General features: G+C 37.6%; 1 protein-coding gene across 1 annotated transcript in view; it reads left to right on the top strand.

The window, feature by feature from the left end:
* The window catches only part of tspan15 (tetraspanin 15), a 34169-nt gene extending 21392 nt beyond the window's left edge, over nt 1-12777 (top strand). The window contains exons 5-8 of the mRNA XM_071489143.1: nt 5072-5188; nt 7647-7697; nt 8056-8172; nt 9908-12777. Of these exons, the coding sequence (XP_071345244.1) occupies nt 5072-5188; nt 7647-7697; nt 8056-8172; nt 9908-10075 (453 nt within the window). The 3' untranslated portion in view covers nt 10076-12777. The remainder of the gene's footprint in view (nt 1-5071; nt 5189-7646; nt 7698-8055; nt 8173-9907) is intronic.
* The last annotated feature ends 6064 nt before the right edge of the window (nt 12778-18841 follow it).

Raw genomic sequence — 18841 nt, 5'->3', positions numbered from 1 at the left:
TTCCTGTCACTCTCTCACTGACCTATCCAATAAAGGCATTAAAAAAGGCCCCAAAAAAAACTTTAACCCTGTAATGCCTGACCCCAGAAATAATGGACAGAAAATTCTGATTTCTTGAATCTGGAACCTTTATTTGGCCCTTTCACAAAATTTGAAAAAAAGGTTATAGGTTTTTCCAAATTTTATACACGATTTTACTACATATTAAAATGCAAAAAAATATGTAATTATAACTTGCTTCAACAGATTAATTGTTCGTGTTAGAATATTACTAAAAATTTCAAAGGAAATGTCACTGGAAAATCATAAAAATTGCAATTTTCTTCACCTTGATCCAGTGAGTTGGGAACTATCTGAAGGTGGCCAACTTGGATTGTCCCATGTACTGTGTTTGAATTGTTGTAGTGATAAAGGGATCCACCAGGGGTTGGAAGACAAGTATCAGATTGGATACAAGAGGGTTTTGAGTGAAGTTTTTACCATAAGGTGATGCAATAGGTCTCAGAAATGCTTGTATCAAATTTGATGCATTTGGCATTATTGGGTTAAAAAAAAAGTGGAACAAGGGGACTTTCTGGAAATAGTCATACAGTTTGCCACTAAATACTAAAATGAGTCATAGAGGAAAAACTGCTTCATCCACACTTCATGTTAATGAGTAACCAAAGGGAAAAAAACTGGCAATAAACAAAACCAAGGGAATCAAAGTGTTTTAATATTAAAGCTAAAATGCATAGGTTAATGTTGCCCTCTCAGAAGAACCAATCAGTAACTCCATCTGTCTGTTATTGATACCTGGCTTCATCTATTAGACCTGGACAAGCCCTGATTGATCCGTTTGGTCTACAGACTATGTCCATCCATTACATAGGAGGCCGGCTTAACATTGGCAGGAACAATCCATTATTCATGTCAAACGATAGATTGTTTGGAGCATCTGAGGATCTACAGTAACACAGTAACACAACCTGAACAGAGGAGGGTCACTGGAGGATTCGAGTTTCTCCTTCCCATTATGTGGCAGTTATACTCAGTATTTTGACTGATTGTTTATATACTAGTACTTGTTGTCTTTGTGTGCTTTCCAAAACACAACTGTTTTTTCATAGAGCATCACTAACATTTGCATCTGTAAGCAGAAGGCTATGTATAAGCTAACCAGTCTGTATTACATATAGATGTAGGGGAGATTATTTTTATGACAGTCCAACGTTTATTACAGTGAAAATAAAATGTTGTACTGTGCCAGTGTTAAGTGCCACATTTTGGCATTAATCAACTCTGTGGATGAGTGTCATTTTAGGTATCTAAAAACCTTCTGAAGACATGGTGTTTTAAAGTGGGACCAAGCAAACAAATTCACTATGCCACATCTAAATAGGCTCAGATAGATATCTCCATACATTTTAAGAGCTGAACTACACAGCTCTTGAAAAGCAGACCCAAGTAAACAAGACTAGGCCAAAATCCAGTATATGGCTGGATCACACATGATCAATGTGCAAAATTGAGGACGTAGTTGAAAAAACTGACATCGTCTTTGCATTCTGCGTAGTGTAAACTGGTTTCAGTCCTTTATCTGTTTGCTTCTCTCCTCCTCTGTGTACCCACATATAGCTATAGTATTTTAATACTGCTGAATTCCCACTAAAGCTGTTCTCATTTACATGTTTTTTCATTTCTGTTTCTTGTCAGACAATCAAATAAGTATGAAATATTAACCGAGTTGCGGCCCATTAAGACTACGTGTTAACCAACACTCCCTTCCAAATTATTTCCAAGCTGCAGCCCTGCAACTGTTAAAACCTTGATTTTATAGCTGCGGCATCATTTGACAAAATCACCAAAAAGACAGAAACTGTGCTATTTACTTCTAAAATGATCACATAGGGAGAAAGTTAGAAGCAACTGAATATCTTTCTTATTTTGTCTCTTGTTTCCTGTTTTTCTTATCTCTTTGTTTCCATCTTCTATTGATTAGCTGATATTGCATTGGCCTCAGGTATTTGTAGGGTTGAGACCTTTTTGTTTTCTGGTTGTTTATTATCCCTTTGCCTCCTTTTCTTCTGTATTTCTAATTGATGGGGGACAACACAAGACAGAGACATGACATTTGGCAGGATGATGGATAATGGTTTGTAATAACTACTCAGAAAATGCAAGCCCACTTGGCCTGATGGGAGTGTAATTAAAGGCACACATGCAGGCGTCTGAGCAATGTCCACATGGAGGTGAGCATTGCTCAGAGACATTTTGATTTAATAATCAAAAGCCTAATAATACATTTCCAGTATGTGACCTAGAGTCATGTTAAGCCAAGACTATGTCAAAACCTGGTATTTGGCTGGACTGCATATGGTCAATGTGCGTTGCTGTGCCAACAATAGTTGCACAGCATTTGACATAATGAAAACATAATACGTTAAAGCTCACAACGGTTGAAACTATATCCAGAGAAACATATTGAATTTTTATTGATTGGTCTTGAATGCAAATTTCACATTTCATGCAAATCCATCAATGCTGAGTCATGTCAGCGTTACTGTTGATTTAGATAGAATCAGCTTACAATGAAAAAAAGTCTTTCAAAAAATGAACAGGTTTGTTTTTTATGATGTTGTGATTATAGCCTGTTTCCAAACTCCGTGGTGTGCACTCCTCCAGAGTTGTTCTAATAACTTATGGTGCAGCTATAAACAATTTCAGGTTGAAGGGGAGAAAATGAGCCAGCAAACATCTTTTGATTTTCAGCCTTTTATCATGCAAGTCACAGTGTTGCTGCATGGGTGCCATTTAATAATGAAGGCAGGGAGCACAGGATGGACTGACTTGGGTCTTGAAACCCACAATCTGACCAGCCAATTAGCCACCCAGTTAGTTATTTAGTCAGCCAGTCTGCCAGTGAACAGCCGGTCATCAGTCACTCAGGCAGTTGGCTGCAAAGCCAATCATTCCTTCAGCAAATTCTGCAAAACACGACTCACTCAAGGGATTTTCTCTCAGTAATTGACATCTGAAGAATATTTGCCATCCAACAGAGAAGTATATGATAGAAAACCACAGGAAAAGTAAAAAAAGAAAATAGAAAGAGTCTTTGTTTCAGGGTCAGTATTTGATTGAGACAGGGATGAAAACAGATGAAAACTAGTCCCATTTCACTTGACTTCATGTTTTGCTGTCACAATAGTCGGCAAATTGTTGTGGAATCGAGTCATCCATCTGAAAGAGACTGTGGGGAGAGTCTCTTTATGGTCTGACGGGATGGGGGGACTTCACTCTTCTGCTGCAGTCTCATTGACAAGTGTCTTGAGAGATTGGTGCTTCAGGTTGGTCCTGTGAGGATGCACAATCCCCTGAACCGCACTCGACATCAATCTTCCCAAAGAATGGATTTACTGCAGGACTGTTGGATTGCATTATACTGTACACCTGTTCCTGCTAAAATAGAAACTCAGTGTGAACTTGTAATGTTTTTGAATTTATTTGCAGACATTAATCACATCATAACTGCTATGCCTTCCTGTGACTCCTGTTTGGGTCCTGACCCAGTGCTGGCGTTCTGTGGTGTCACGCCAGCGAGAAGTAACTTCCTGGCACACTGGCATCATGTCAGCATACTGATCACACCGCCTGGCAAAGAGTAGCCTAATTTTTATTCATTTATTCATCTTCTCTCTTTATTTCTTGTCTCATCCTCTTACTGTCTCTCTTGGTGTCTGACCCTTCCTCCTATTTGTCCTCTTTTTCTCTCTTCCTGCCTTTCTGACTCACTTTCTCCTTTCCAATAAAATATTTGTCTTAGTAAATGACTAACAAGCACAGCTAATGGTGTGCCTCTTGGGGCTTCCTGAGTGTTTATTCACATTGGCAGCTGTGCAGCTGCTATCTACCTAGTGAAAGTAAAAAAAAATCAAATAGAAATTACTGATTACAGATTACTGAGACATTAAAGTGTGGGTGTAATTTGGTTTGAGTGCTATGATTCGAGGCAGTGTGCTTTTTTAAAATTATTTAAATACTGAAAAGCATTTGGTCTCAGGTGGTTGTCATGTCTGTCCTACAGACTTTTCTCATGGTGCATATTTTGACTTGTCAAACAAGCATAACTGATAACAGTAATAACAGTTGCATCCCATCAATGTCATGCCTTTACTGCTATGAGAAGTCAAAATATCCACCATGACAAATGCTCTGCATCACATGATACTGTTTCTGGATAGAGCCATTATCTAAACAGTCTTCAAACAATGCTCCACAGAAACACTCAGTCAAACCAAATAATGAAGTTGTTTCAGTGTAACTCAAAAGCTCTCAGCCAAAAGCAATAATCGTAGCTTATCATTCATTGTCCCTATGAAGTAATAATCTTTTATGAGGGTTTGTCAGTAATGGCAGAAATAGGGGGCCATAGAAAATAATTGGTTGGTGTCACACTATTGTCTGCCAGTGAACCAACAGCAGGAGGTTGTCAGGTATCAATTTGTTGTATGGGGCTGCAAGTGTTATTGATTCAACAAGAATAACTTCAGTCTGAGAGGCTGCTGCTTTCAAATGCTGGCTGACTGTGTAGGAAGGGTGAGAGAGACTTTATATTGAATTTGGATTTTAGTTTTCTTTAATGTGAGTGAAAGGACACATGGAGCTTTGTGGTCATCATCTGGATAACATCTGTAAAATATTATTTTTTTGGCATGATATTACATTATATTTCAACCATGTTGCCCAGCCCTACCACACACAACATTCTGACAAAGTTAAAGAGAGACAAACACACACTTTAAAAACAGAATCATAATTACATGCAAATTGTTGTTAATTATGGTTCATTTCATTGCAAAATGTTACTGGCGTTGCATGAGCACAGCAGTGATAATGTTTACAAAGTTGTTTACTTTTTATCTCTCCCCTCTCTCACCTACCTGCCTACCCTCTCTCAATCTGTCATTCACCCCATACTTCTTCTTTTATTTCATTCTGTATTTTCTTTCTCTATTTTTCACTTCTTTTCTCCTTCCAATTTCTTCACTTGTGTCTCCTCTTTTCTCCTCTTCACCTTTCTCATCTCTGGCAGTTTAAGTGTTGTGGAGGTCAAGAGTATAAAGACTGGTCGGTCAACATGTACCACAACTGTTCTGCACGTGGTCCATTGGCTTGCGGTGTCCCATATACCTGCTGCATTACTACTAAGGTCGGTATCACTATCACTTTAACTGTTAGTATCATTACCACGCTAACTGCTACAATATCTGATGTTACTCTTATGCAGTATCATACACTGTTGTTACTGTCTGTGATGAGTTTCCTGTTGTAGGTAATATTACTACCATATCTTATCTACCACTCTTGGCACTTCTGGTTGGTGGTTATCCTGTATATAGTATGTGTTAACCAGTTTAGATACGAGCATTTGTAACATTACCTAAACAGCTTAGATAAAGTAAACATTTTGTCATTCCTGCCTATGTATTTATTTATTTATTTATTAAAAGCCTGAACACTCAGTTCGGTTTCTATGTCATTATAGTAATAGCTGTAATAGTGTGAAGTTACATTTAAAATGCATCTCATCATCCTTACGATGGTGATTAAGCCTGCTCCATGCTAGACACATTCACAGGCAATTTTCTCCCACACATCACAGTTGCTACCTTTCATTTATACACCTACACTCTCCCAGAGTGAGAACAAAGAGAGAATAAAGAGAGAACAAACAAAGCATTTTTATTCAGACAACAATGTGATGAACAAGATTACTCTCTGTCATAGCTGATGTCGTGAAGCTGAAACCACCAGTCCTTCACCCTTGTTGTAAATGTTAAATTCAGTTACCACAGCTATGCATTAAGATTTTCTTATTCGACAAGTTTGCATGATTGTGAGTCAGTTGTGATAATAAGGTTAATTAAGTGAGAAAAATGTCAACTATTTATTTTTGTATTAAGCAACAGCATGTAATGTTTCTAATCATTTCCTTTTTTCCAGTGGGTGTAATTTATTTTTCATTCCACTGTTTTAGTATTTTGTATTTTCTCCATTAATGTAGTAGCTGTGTGGCTCACTTCTGTTAACTACAAAGGAAACATTGTTAACCAGCCTAAAGGCAGCCAATGTAATATTTTTATTGTAGTCAGTCCTGCTGTTATCATAGTGTCAAGATATGGAATAGTGGCAAACCAATAATTAATTCTCAGTGTGGTTTCTTGTTATTCACTGTATTCAGTTGCCCATATTTGTCAATAAATATTTAAATAGCTGCCGGGGTTTATGATCTCTCTCTATATGAATGTAAGCACGACAAAGTTCTCACATCGAGATAACTCATAGATCACAATGCTCAAAGAACAAGTTAAATTTGGTCTTGACATAGGACGTAAGTGATGTATGACAAAAACTCGTGAAATATACAAGCCTGTGTGCGAGAGACAGCACATGTTGAAGCTGCACATGATGGGTTACACCTGATTGTATTATGTATTAAGTATAATGTAAGAAGTAGCAAGTACCAGGTGCCAGTTAAAGTTATAGACAGCATATACAATTGTAAAATATACATGTGCACTTTATTCTTTAAAGTGTTGTCCACTGGTACAAATGTAAAATAGATGCAGCTGATGCAGGTTATATTTCAATTGTTTAATTGTATAATCATCCAGATAAAAGGTCCATCATTCATATTTAGATGATACATGAGTTCCATATAGGTCTGCACCCATACATTATGCATTATGAATTGCAGTTCATGAGTAGTAGTACCAGTAACTGGTCAAAGGCAGGCGACAGTCACTTAAAAGTTTAGTTGTTTACCTTCTAATCTTTGTAATTATGCTTGTAATTTGAAGCCTGCATGTTCAAATCAACATGAAGCAGCAATTAACTCACTTGATTGGGCATGGTGTTTGTTTTTGGATGGAGGGCTCACAAGTTTTTTCCAACTGTTCCATTGAAATGAATGGAGTGGGACATGCTATGTATCAAGCTCATACCTGTACACTGACTCTTGCTATTTGCCTCTTAATGGTTTATTTCCTCTTTAGTTATCTAGAATTGTGATATTTCATAGATCACTCGTGTGGAAATATGGTGACAGTGTGATATTGTAATTGTCCTACTTGTAATCGCACCAATCCGATAGAAATTAATAAAAAATCTCCAAAAAAAGGTCATTGAAACTTGTACAATGAGTTAAAACTGGGGATCACTCCTTTCCTCCTCTTCCTGTGTCAGACAGCCACCAGAGACTGACAGTTTATCTTATCTTATTTGAATACATGAATATATTTCAATAGGCCTATTTGAATATGGAAAAGGCTTGGTTACACGCTTACATACACACTACAGTTTCACCTAGTTGAAGTGTGTGTGTGTGTGTGTGTGTGTGTGTGTGTGTGTGTGTGTGTGTGTGTGTGTGTGTGTGTGTGTGTGTGTGTGCGCGCGCGCGCGCGCGCATGCGCGCACCTCTTTTACAGTCTGCCTCTGGTTTTTGTACAAAGTCCACCTCTAAGGATAATTTTGACTGAAAACCTGTCTTCTTCTGTCTGATGTTGACTCCCCTTGATGCTGAAAGCTATACTGCCTGTCTTCCATTTCCTTTTTATTGCTCACTTCTAACTTTATCTGCTGTGTTTCTCCACTTCTCTCCCCTCCAGCCAAATGAAGTGGCCAACACCCTGTGTGGCTACAAGGTGCTGGAAAAAGAGGTAAGATAATGAACACTGATTTACATGACTGAATTAAGAAAAGACAGATGTGTCTTCACCCTCATTAAAGTGCAGTTCCTCTTTTTTTAATGTCAGCTTAAAACTCCAGCTTTAAAAGCTTTTTATAAGTGAGGGGAACCAGTATAAACACAGATGGGGCCATGATTCTGTAGCCATTACCTTATGCAATCTGTATTCACTTCGTAATGATAATTTAAAGGAAAAAATGTGTCTATTTCCACTTTATTAGTTAAACTGGTAGGTACAAAACATGGGACAGCTACTGTATATATGTATAGTGTTGTGATATTATATAACTGTGGAAAATGATGGATAACAAGTGTTTTGTTTCTCATAGCGTTTGGACTTGACCGACATTATTAATGTCAGAGGCTGCACCAACGCTTTCTTCATCTGGTTGATGGACAACTATAAAATTATGGCTGGACTGCTGTTAGGGATCCTACTGCCTCAGGTACACACACACACACACACACACACACACACACACACTAATGTAACCTTCATCTCTTTTGGCGGTGCAATATCCATGATGATCAGCGCAGTTTGTGTGTATTGATCTCATTGTTACTAGCCTGTTTAATCTTTCGACTGAACATTTTGATGGGTAAAGGTGTTGTGTCTTTTGTACCTGCGCAACTTTAGCTTTAGTATATTTGTAAATATTAGTAGCACAGTGACATAAAGCATTTACCCATATTCAACAATGCAAGCAACTCCGATGAGCAGGAGGAAATGTAAATTGCTTTACCTCAGGTGCATCTGACGACTCCACAGCATTAACAGTGATAAAATAAGCAGGGCAATTTTCACAAGATGCTTTGCACGCTGGTCCATTTCATGAAGGTTTAAAATAAAGCAGACAAAGTCCTTGATACATCAACCTACTGAGAATAATTATTGTATTTTAATATGATGCTATGATGATGATTAATATGATGATATATTTAACCACAAACTTTTTGACAAATCTACACATTATGGGCATACACTACACATCCGCCATTTCCCTCCATATCCATTTTCCTTTTTACCAGATCCATTAGAGGATGTGGGTGTGACAGACACTTTGTCATTTCTGTCCTCTCACATCTCACTTTAACTCAAATGAAGCAATACAATCCAGACACACACATACATACACTGGCAGCTATGAATGTATGAATAGATATGATGCTTTACTTTGATAAGCATGATGGGCTTTAAAGAGCAGAAGCTGTCAGTCACTCATCCAGTCCATACATATGGTGCTTCTCATTTGGCCTATTTCATGTCTCCTTACTCATCTGACATGAATATGGCAGACATGAAAATGAATATGGTCTGCCATCAAGAAGGACATCTCAGTTCCCTTATTTCTCTTCATGGGTAAGAGGACGTCTTCTATTGTATAGTATTGGATCTGTGGTAACTGTAGGTCTGATTACTGAAGGAAGCAGAAAACATCTTTCATCATTCATCAGAAAGAGTTTCCTTTTCATTGTTCATCATTTTCCCATTTTAACCTGTATCATGGATAACAATATAATTAGCCTTTCAGCTCATATATACTAAATTATTTCTACAAATTCTGATACATTCTCATCCTAATTGGGATTTTCACATAATCAGTTTATATATTTATATGTAAACTGAGTAAGTTTACAGTAAATGCAAATGATAAATAAAGCCTTGCTGGCTCATGTGTTTTCAGTGTCTGAGCACTCTGGTTTGATGGATGTGTTTACAATATAAACACAAAATACAGGTTTGTAATGAATGTGCACCTGCAAAGATACTTTACATTCACTTTTGACATGTTGGAGGACATCACTACAACGCTGCCCTGGCAGTAGTAACTATTATTACACATTATATATTACACCTGCAGAGTGACAGGTGATTCAGCTGTACTTTAGTCATCAGAAACTGATGTTGCTTCAAATGACAGTTCAGAAATCATGTTTCCTCGTATCTCTTCCTTGCATCCATGCATCCTACACGGGAAGGACTAAGATGTGAGGGTAAGATGCAAGTGAAGGAAACAAAGAGACATTTAAGACAAATGAGAAGCATCCACGGTGACCTCCCTTCCTCCACTTCTAATACTTAGCTTCCTTGTCTCTCTCTCTCTCTCTCTCTCTCTCTCTCTCTCTCTCTCTCTCTCTCTCTCTCTCTCTCTCTCTCTCTCTCTCTCTCTCTCTCTGTAGTTCTTTGGTGTGATAGTCAGCTGGCTGTATATCACTCGTGTGGAAGACGCCATCAGTGAGTATGGTCACTACACGGATGGGCTTCTGGGCTCAAACGTACAGGAAAGAGGAGCCAAGAGACAGGGCCGCGTATCCAAATGGTTTAAGTGTATGCCAGAGATCGACTGATGAACACAAAATCAAAAAAATAATAATTGAAAGCAGCAAATGGACCCCAGCCAACATTCACAGTTGGCTCCAGTCGATCCAGATACTGTTGCAGCCACTGTAGGTTTTCTACAAGCACACTCGTGTGTGGAGACTTCTTTTTTTTTTTTGTTTGTTTGTTTTTTATTGGGAATACAGAATTTTTCACTAACCAGAATTTATGGAGTTTAATATTCAAGTGTTCATTTTTCAGCTTTACCTGTAAAGTTACTGTAGAAAGTGAATAATTATTGATTACTGTGTCAACATACAGTGTACTAATGTATGAGTGGGGAAGTAAGAGCTCATGATGTGATGCATATGTGCTTTTAGCTGCTCTGTGCCTCAGACAGTCTCAGGGATGAACACAAAAACCAACACAACCAGTTTTGCTTCTGGGGTTTTATAATACGAAAGGAAAAATACAGCACTGACTTACTTGATACCTGTGTTTATTGTTTTTCTTCTACTACCAATTAAATAATTTTTGTACTCCTCTGTTAAACCACTGGTTTTATCATACAACCACTACTGTTGCCAAAACACCCTGCAGTGCTAGATACTGCAGGACACCATGTTTGATGTGTGGAAGCAGGATATGTTTGCCTCAGCTCTGAAAATGAATTATTTTCAAATATAACCCTGAGAATAAGAATGTATACGCTGCCTGTTCCCTTATAACCACAAGTGCTCACTGATCCTTCATGATGTGTCCCGTGTTGTCGTTATAGACATTTTCTTAATTTGTTCATCAAAGCTGTAACTTTGTCTCTCCATGTGAACTCAAGTCTGCTGCTGAATGATGAGTAAATGCAAAGCATCATCATCTGTTGTGAGTTGATTTAATAAATGAATGCGAATGCAATGGCTTTGCCATAACAAGAGGATAGCTCAGGGTTATTGTTAAGTATAGCAGCCCTGTCCCTTAGAAGTTACATTTACACTCTACTCATTTTCAGCAGTAAATACAGTGCTTTCTCTGATTAGGTTTTTTTTCTGTTTTGTTTTTTTTTTATCAACATGAGGAAATGATTTTATTTTGCAATGCAAAATTTATGCTTCATTTGTGCTTATGACTTGAAGCACAAGCTACAATATGACATGTTTACTTTATTAACATTTAACCAAACCACTAATTTCCTCTTTACCTTAAGCAAAGTAGTTTTGACCTTGAAACCTGACCACTCACGGGACTAAACTCCTGTCCACAGTGTCAAGGTCCTGAGAGCACTTCCCTATAACTTTTTACTTATCTTACTAAACTCGAAAAATGTTGCACTGGACATAATGCAAGTAGCTATTATATTGGTCTCAAACTGAGACTGAGCAAAATGAATTAGTTGTGTAATTTCTAGGACAAAGGGCTGCTAAATAGGCCAAGATGTAGAGTACATGGAATTGCAAATATATATATTATCTTATGTGGTATAAAATTTTACATATATACACTTGTCCTGATATAAGTGAATAATGTGATGTTTATGTGCTACTGAACATTTTTTGGTTTGGTATGAAGTTGGAAACTGAGACCAAAGACCTAAACTTTCCAGAGGATGATTTTTATGTCACAATTCCCTGCCTTTGTCTGCTTACGTGGCTGCACACTACCTACTTACATCACTGCTTCTTTATTTTCAAGCATTTTGAGTTGGTTCTTTGAAGTTATATCCATTATTCAACAAGATATAAGGCCAAACAGGTGTTACCAGGTAGCACAGGTTGCACTGGAGGTGCAGTTGGTTGCAGAAGAGCAAAAGAGTACATTTACAAAAACAGTTACTAACATATTGGGTTGTCTCTGACGCTGGTACGTTCTGTTTGGCCTTGAATAGGTGAGGGGGTTTTCAGGTGTCAGCTTCATTCCTGTTTGACTGTAACTTGTGAAGCTATTAGCTGGTGGGTTGAAGGTAAACATTATATGTATTTTCTCACTTGGTGTATGTTTGTCATATTTGCACTACTTGCTTTTTACAGTGAGGCTGCATTCACACAGTCAGATTTTCTGTTTGACACATTTCTTTCATTGTCAGCTTCAACATACGGTAACATTTGAGTTTGAGAGACTTTTGTTTTTTTTTAAACACACACACACATGATCAGAAAGGTGTTTCCACTCAGGTAACTGCATTTGTCATATCTGTAATGAGTTAAAAGGACCGTCCTGTCTAGACATCACACACATTTAGCAGACACACTTTTCAGTCCAAGTTATAAGGGGAATTGGCATTATGAAAGATTTTCAGCATTTTTTTCCTTAAGCTAAAAATGTTTTGACCCAGCTCTGATAAATTTTAAATATACAACTATTATTTACATTTTATAGTTTGTTTTGTTATTATTCTTTCATACGTATATTTCTACTGTGTACCATATGTCAGATGTTGTAAATATTACATAGGGAATATTTTCTGATGATGTAACTGTCATGACTACAGTCTGCTGTCACAGCACCAACACATCACAATTAAAGTGCCGGTGTTGTCTCTTTAAAAGTATTAGAGGATGCATAGACATATTTTCAAAGTTCAAGGGAAAGTTCAAGTTCACTGGGAATGCATCATCTGTCTTTAAAAGTTAGTAGCATCGTCAGTTCATTCAGTTGCACAAAACCACAATTATTAAAAGATGTATCTTGACAAAAGTGTTGCCTGTTTAAGGATGGAAAATAAAATGATTTGAAGCTGTTTGATAAGTTCTGTTGTTTATCTTTGACTGCCCTGAATGGTTCTTCCAGTAAAGTGGGTTTTAGAGGTTGGGGAGCTGTTAAATAAATGATGGCTGATATCACACTGTGTGTTTTCAAGTCAGGCTTCACCCTGAGTCACAAGCAGAGTCTAAATTTTTCATGCAAAAGTATGCAAATGAAGTATATGAAAGGTCTGACTACGAGTACAGTGTAGAGGAAAAAACTGAAAAGACACTGCCAGAGGACATAGTAAAATTACTGCTGCTATTATCTTTTAGACAGAGCAAATTAGTTGAAAGTGAAAGTGACAATATTCAAAGTATTTGAATTAAGACTACATAAAACATAAATATGAACATATAAACTTAAAAAAACCGCTGGTATAAAAACATCAAAGCATAGGAATTCATTTCTTCATCGAAATGGAGTTCTTAAAGTTCATTTCTATAATGTTAAAAAATGACTTGTATTTACAAGCAAAAGAATTAAGTGAACTCAAGTTAATTACAGCCAAACGAGTTTGGAAAAAACATCTGAAAATTAACAATATACTCTACACACCAGTAAGAAATAAAATCTGGTGGGCAGCATCAGTGGCACTGAAAACATGATTAGCTTGTTCAGTGACTCATTATGTAAGTGAGAGTTAACAAATTATTGTAAGTGAAGGAAGTTGCTTTACAGAGGGAGGCAAGACTCTTGCTTCTAATACACAGAGGTTATCTGTGTGTCATCTCACCATTGTGTGGCTCTGGTTCAACCAAGTTCAACTCCTTTACTTATGAGAAGAACTTGTGTGGAGAGCGATGCAAAGAAGACTGAACCCTGGTGATATGTGGAGAGTGTCCAGAGTGGTTTGGTGTTTATTTGTTGTTTTCTATTTTCTGCTCTTACTCCTGCTTCTCCTGCTGCTTTGAGGGCTTCCCACTGAATGGAACCTATTAATATTTTACTCCTACCACCACAACAGAGGAGAATTTTTTTTCCTACATCACCAACAAGGAAGGAAGAAGCTGTTGGGAATGGTCTGGATGGAGTGCTCATGTTGCTCTGTTCCACCAACGCACATCTTAAAATAACTTCGTTGATTTCTTCCCACCGGCTCTTATTCTTGCTACTAGTCCTAGTCAGAAAAAAAAAAATATTCTTATTATAATTGTTATTATTATTATCATTAGCAGGCTTAAGTAATTATTGGCTGAAGTGCAAAGCAACAGTCACAGATGTGAGGTCAGTCCTCCCACAGATTTTTGTTGATTTACCATGTGTCCAAATTAAAGGTTGATCACATTATAAAATGAACCTGGTATTTGTCTCCCTGGAAGTGATTTCACTTGGAGAGTTACTTTTTCTTGTTTCTTTGCAAAATGTTCTAACAGATAAGAGAAAAATGGCATATAACACATACAGTATGAATTGTCATGTGCAAGCAGCATTGCCACATGTGGGAGCAATGTTTGCCTGAGATGTATCACATCTTCCCTCCAAAAAGCCTTTAGCATGGGTGTTTGTTCTTACATAGATTTGAGGTGATTCTGAAATTATATACTAAATCTGTTTCACAATTTTAGTTAAGCATGTTACCTATATTTTATAAGTAAAGCTCCAATACTGTGGAGCATCCACGCCCCCCTAATGAGGCCAGATGTGTCCTGATTTTTGTCAGGTTGTAGCCTCAACCTAATGAGACCCAAAAGCTGTTAAAGATAACCTGAGTCTTATGAGCCCTATCATGAGACGAGAACATTGATATTGGACAATTATGTAAAACCCCAGATTACATTCAATGACAAGATTTCCTTAAATCCACTACCAACATTTAAAAAAAAAAAGCTTGCTCTCTGCAATATCTGCAAGCATAGCCTGTAAACACTGCCCTCTGCCTTGCTGCATAAAGGAAACACGACTGCCTGGTCTGGCAGTGAATGTAAATTGTGAGATACAGAATCATCCAATACAAGAGTAATTCCAAGAGACACTTTATACTGGTCTCATCTATGTAGTTTTGTCCATCATTCCTGTCAGTTAGTAATTATAACATTGTAAGATATGTGGATGAAGCGTCATCATAGTCCAGGAGGTCAAGTAACACTGACTTGGAATAAACATGGAGTGGTTTTGTTGCAATGCATCCTGCTTCATTTCTTTATTTCTGACTTCCCCTACTCACCATAGTAATGGACATTTCAAATGCTGTCATCACTAACACACTGTAGATGCTCTCAGTCTCTCACACTGCATAGAATCATTCTACAGGGTCACCCATCAACAGTCAGTTGCAGTCTGAATAATCCTTGGGGATTATGCCATCAAGGTTATGTTTATGCAACAAAACATTTGGGTGATATTAAGCAAATATTTCTTGACATTAAAATTCATACCAAGAAATATTTGCTTGAATAAATGTTTAAAGCAAGTAGTGTCTTATTCCATTCACATTCATTCTTTCTCCTCTTTCATTTGACTTGTAGAGTATAAAGTGTGTGTGAGTTACTGATCTTAAGCACAAATTTGAGATCAGAAAGAGCAGAGTGGCTCCTCCTCTGCATCTACCACAGTACAGACTCTCACTTTCTTTGCTGACAGTGTTTCCCTTTCTCTCGCTTTCCTGAGATAAAGTCTGCATTGATGTGTGACTGCCTGTCATCTCTGCCCATTTCCATCTTGTTGTTTTTCCGTTGACTTTCACTTCTCCTCTTCAGCTGTTCACACTGAACCACATGAGCAAACAGATGTACAGAGAGCAGAAGAGAGCCAGGCAGACAGCCTCACATGACATGTGCATAACATGGTCACTGCACTGCTTTAATTCTGATTTTTCACTGTATTTATTTATTCTGTCATCTATTTTGATATGTCATCTGAATTCTCATAGCCGACTACAGCCTTTCAATGGAACTGATTTACCAAATATTTTCTCCTACCAGTTCTCAATACCAGCAGAGTTGATTCTGATCATTAAATATGCTTGTGAAAGGTTTTGTAATCTTCCTATTCAATAATACTAGACACATTTTGTGACTGAAAGGATTTCCATCAACTATAGTGTAGCTGCAAGCAACAGGTTGAATTCTATGGTGAAATATAAATCAGTTTATATTACTTGGGAGGCACCTACAGCAGGACCGCCATAACACACCGACACCAAAGCATAAATCCACTTTAAGTGTGCTACAAGATTTCACATCACCGGCTTACAGGTGCAACTTGTAGTGCTTGCAGTGTTATTTATCATCACTGTCAAACTTTTACCAGACATACATAAACCTGACATCATGTTTTATATTCTTCTGGGAGCACTTGGACCAAAGTTGGCAAATACACACACATATGCACAGTGCATTGTCTCCCCCCACCCATTCAACCTCTACTAATGAATTACATCTAAGAAGTTAATGGTCCTAACGCAGCTACAAAATTGTTAAATTAAAAGCATGCTCTGGTTGACAATGCCAATAAACTCGATTCAAATTAGAGCCAGTGGACTGGGAGTGAAGCACTGAACACCGCATCCAACACATCAAAATCAAGCATTAGCTCAGTAGTTATCAATACACATGGTCAAAGTGGCCAGAGACACGTAGCTCTGTAATATCACATTTCAGCTGATGCAATATAATGTAGAGCCTGTAAACTGTTTAAGGAAACAATTATTCACCCACAGTTTTGACAGTCATTTATTGTTGATTGTTTATTTAAATGTGGCCATCTAATCAGTATGACATAAACGAAACCTAAGACAAACCACAACCCTAACCCTAACCCTAACACGTCTATACGTTTACATAATGTACTGAGTTTTTGTATACAAGAGGCAACTTAAGCGTGTACTGTGCGCAAATGTAAATTAAAGTTATCCAAAGGCCCAGACTGCCTGCCCACCAACAAAACCCTGAGCAAGGCATCCACATGGTAGTGGTGTTGTGATTCATGTGAATTTCAGTAAACTTATTTAAAATACATAAGTTCAGTTGGATCCCTAATAACAGAGGGCACAACAACAAACCTTTTATTGATTTATTACTTTATTAATTATTAATTATTCTAATATGTGTAATATTTCATTGATATTTGTTTCAGCTGAGGTTCAACAAAGTATATACAAATATTCAACTAACAATTGTTAGGGTTAGGTTTAGTGAAACAGCTGAATTGTTGAATTTCAACTAATAATCTGTTGAAATGTTACAAAGTTCTACCCAAAACTAGTAAAAGACAGTATAAACGAGGAGGTTAAAACCAGGAGATTTATGTGTAAAATTCAGTGTTTTGTGTGCTCAAGCTATAAATATTTTTCTCATTAGAAATCAGAAATGGAGCATTCAGGTTCTAGCTCTTCCCTCTTTATAGACACACACACCCTCTCACACACTCACAGTTTCCAATAATGTGTGGGAGGACATTGGTCATTTATTATTCTGATACATAGCCCTGTGTCTGGTCTGATGCTGACATTTAGCCCTGCACAACGTAACAAACTAACCTAATCATTCAGTGTGGGCAGCAGCAGGAACGCAGACGGAGAGGGGGATCTTTAGAGCCACATGGTTTTATTTACATATACAGGCTGCTGATGCTACTTTTTCTCTTTATGCCTCTTAGCAGTGAACAGATGTGAATAATTTCAGTCAGTTCCAACACATCCATGTACAGCCTACATCAGAAAAATCTAGTGGACCGTGGCATGAATTCATACACCACATTTATACACTCCTACCACTGTGACTGTGAAGACATGAGATATTCATTCTTCAGGGTAGACCAAACAAACACACTGTTTTGAATGTATCAACCAAATTACCACACCATGACAAACAATATCATGTGCGACTCATTTATTGGTCTTATAATCAGTCTGCTCTGATGCTGGCATTTAACACTGACGACAACACTCAATAAACAAACAGTAGGAATAGATTGAGTCTGAAATCCAACAACAAACACAGCTGGAGTCCACAACAAATAATCATCAGCTTTATTCTAAACTTGTTAACATATCCATCTGAATACAAGACATATCATGAGCGAAATAAGCAGTCAACGCCATGACTGCTTATTTTCACTTTGGAACTGAAGTGAACCAATGACGGTCTCATAAAAACGGATTCAGACAGCCAGGGATTCATACACCATATAACCTACAGACCTAATCCCATCAACTAGCTTGTAACCGCCAGTTACAAGCTAACAAACAGCATAACCAATTAACTATGCTTATAGTTCGATACGTTTTCTAGCCGCCAATGTTGGTGTACAACAATCTCCTACAATGTTTCCCCTGCAAACTATCTTGATACACATTGCTGTTTAATCTGTCAGGCTAGTGCAAGCAGCAGTCGTGGGCAGGGCAAAAGGCCTGATCCAGATTTCTCAATGAGGAAGTAAGCGTAGATGTACTTCCACCCCCAGTTTTCTTTTTCTTTTTTCATTTTTTATGTGGGGAAAAACATGTTTGATAAAATATCAATCATAGCAGAGTGTTTTTGCATAGTATAAACCACGTCTAGAGAGGAACTTGAAGAAGGTAAATGCAATTAACACTTGTCTCTTATCCATGAACCTACACCATCCCTGTTTCTTCTGTACCTTTACAGTAATTGAAATGGTCTAGCAGAAATTGAGTTTATGGTCTCAGGTGGTTTTCTCGTGAGTCCTTTTTTTGGAATGACACTGGGCCCCAGGAGAAAAATTATATTTACTCTGTTCGGGTTCCAAGAACATGAACCAATGAGCTTGAAAATTAAAAAGGTCAGCAAGGGGAAATAAATGATGATCATAAATAGCCTAGTACATTTTAGAAGAGCAATCATTTCCTTTTCTGTGTCATATAAAGTGTTAATATGTGCACTAAGTCATGCACCAACAGTATATTGAATACTCAATAAACAACACTGACTCTCAAGTACAAAACAGAACATTTCACCATATCCAAAAAAGTCTATAGCCAATGCTAGCCGCTCTGTGAGACTACACTTACTGTGCGGTACTGCTTACAGCAGTGGTTTGTGCAAAATGCCAACTCTTGCATGCTAACTCTAGCATGGCAACTTGTTCATAGTGAA

Source organism: Trachinotus anak, unplaced genomic scaffold, assembly GCF_046630095.1.
Source record: "Trachinotus anak isolate AG129_WGS33_773 ecotype Australia unplaced genomic scaffold, CSIRO_AGI_Tana_v1 ptg000011l, whole genome shotgun sequence".
NCBI lineage: Eukaryota > Metazoa > Chordata > Actinopteri > Carangiformes > Carangidae > Trachinotus > Trachinotus anak.
This window is presented reverse-complemented; position numbering and strand designations above follow the sequence as displayed.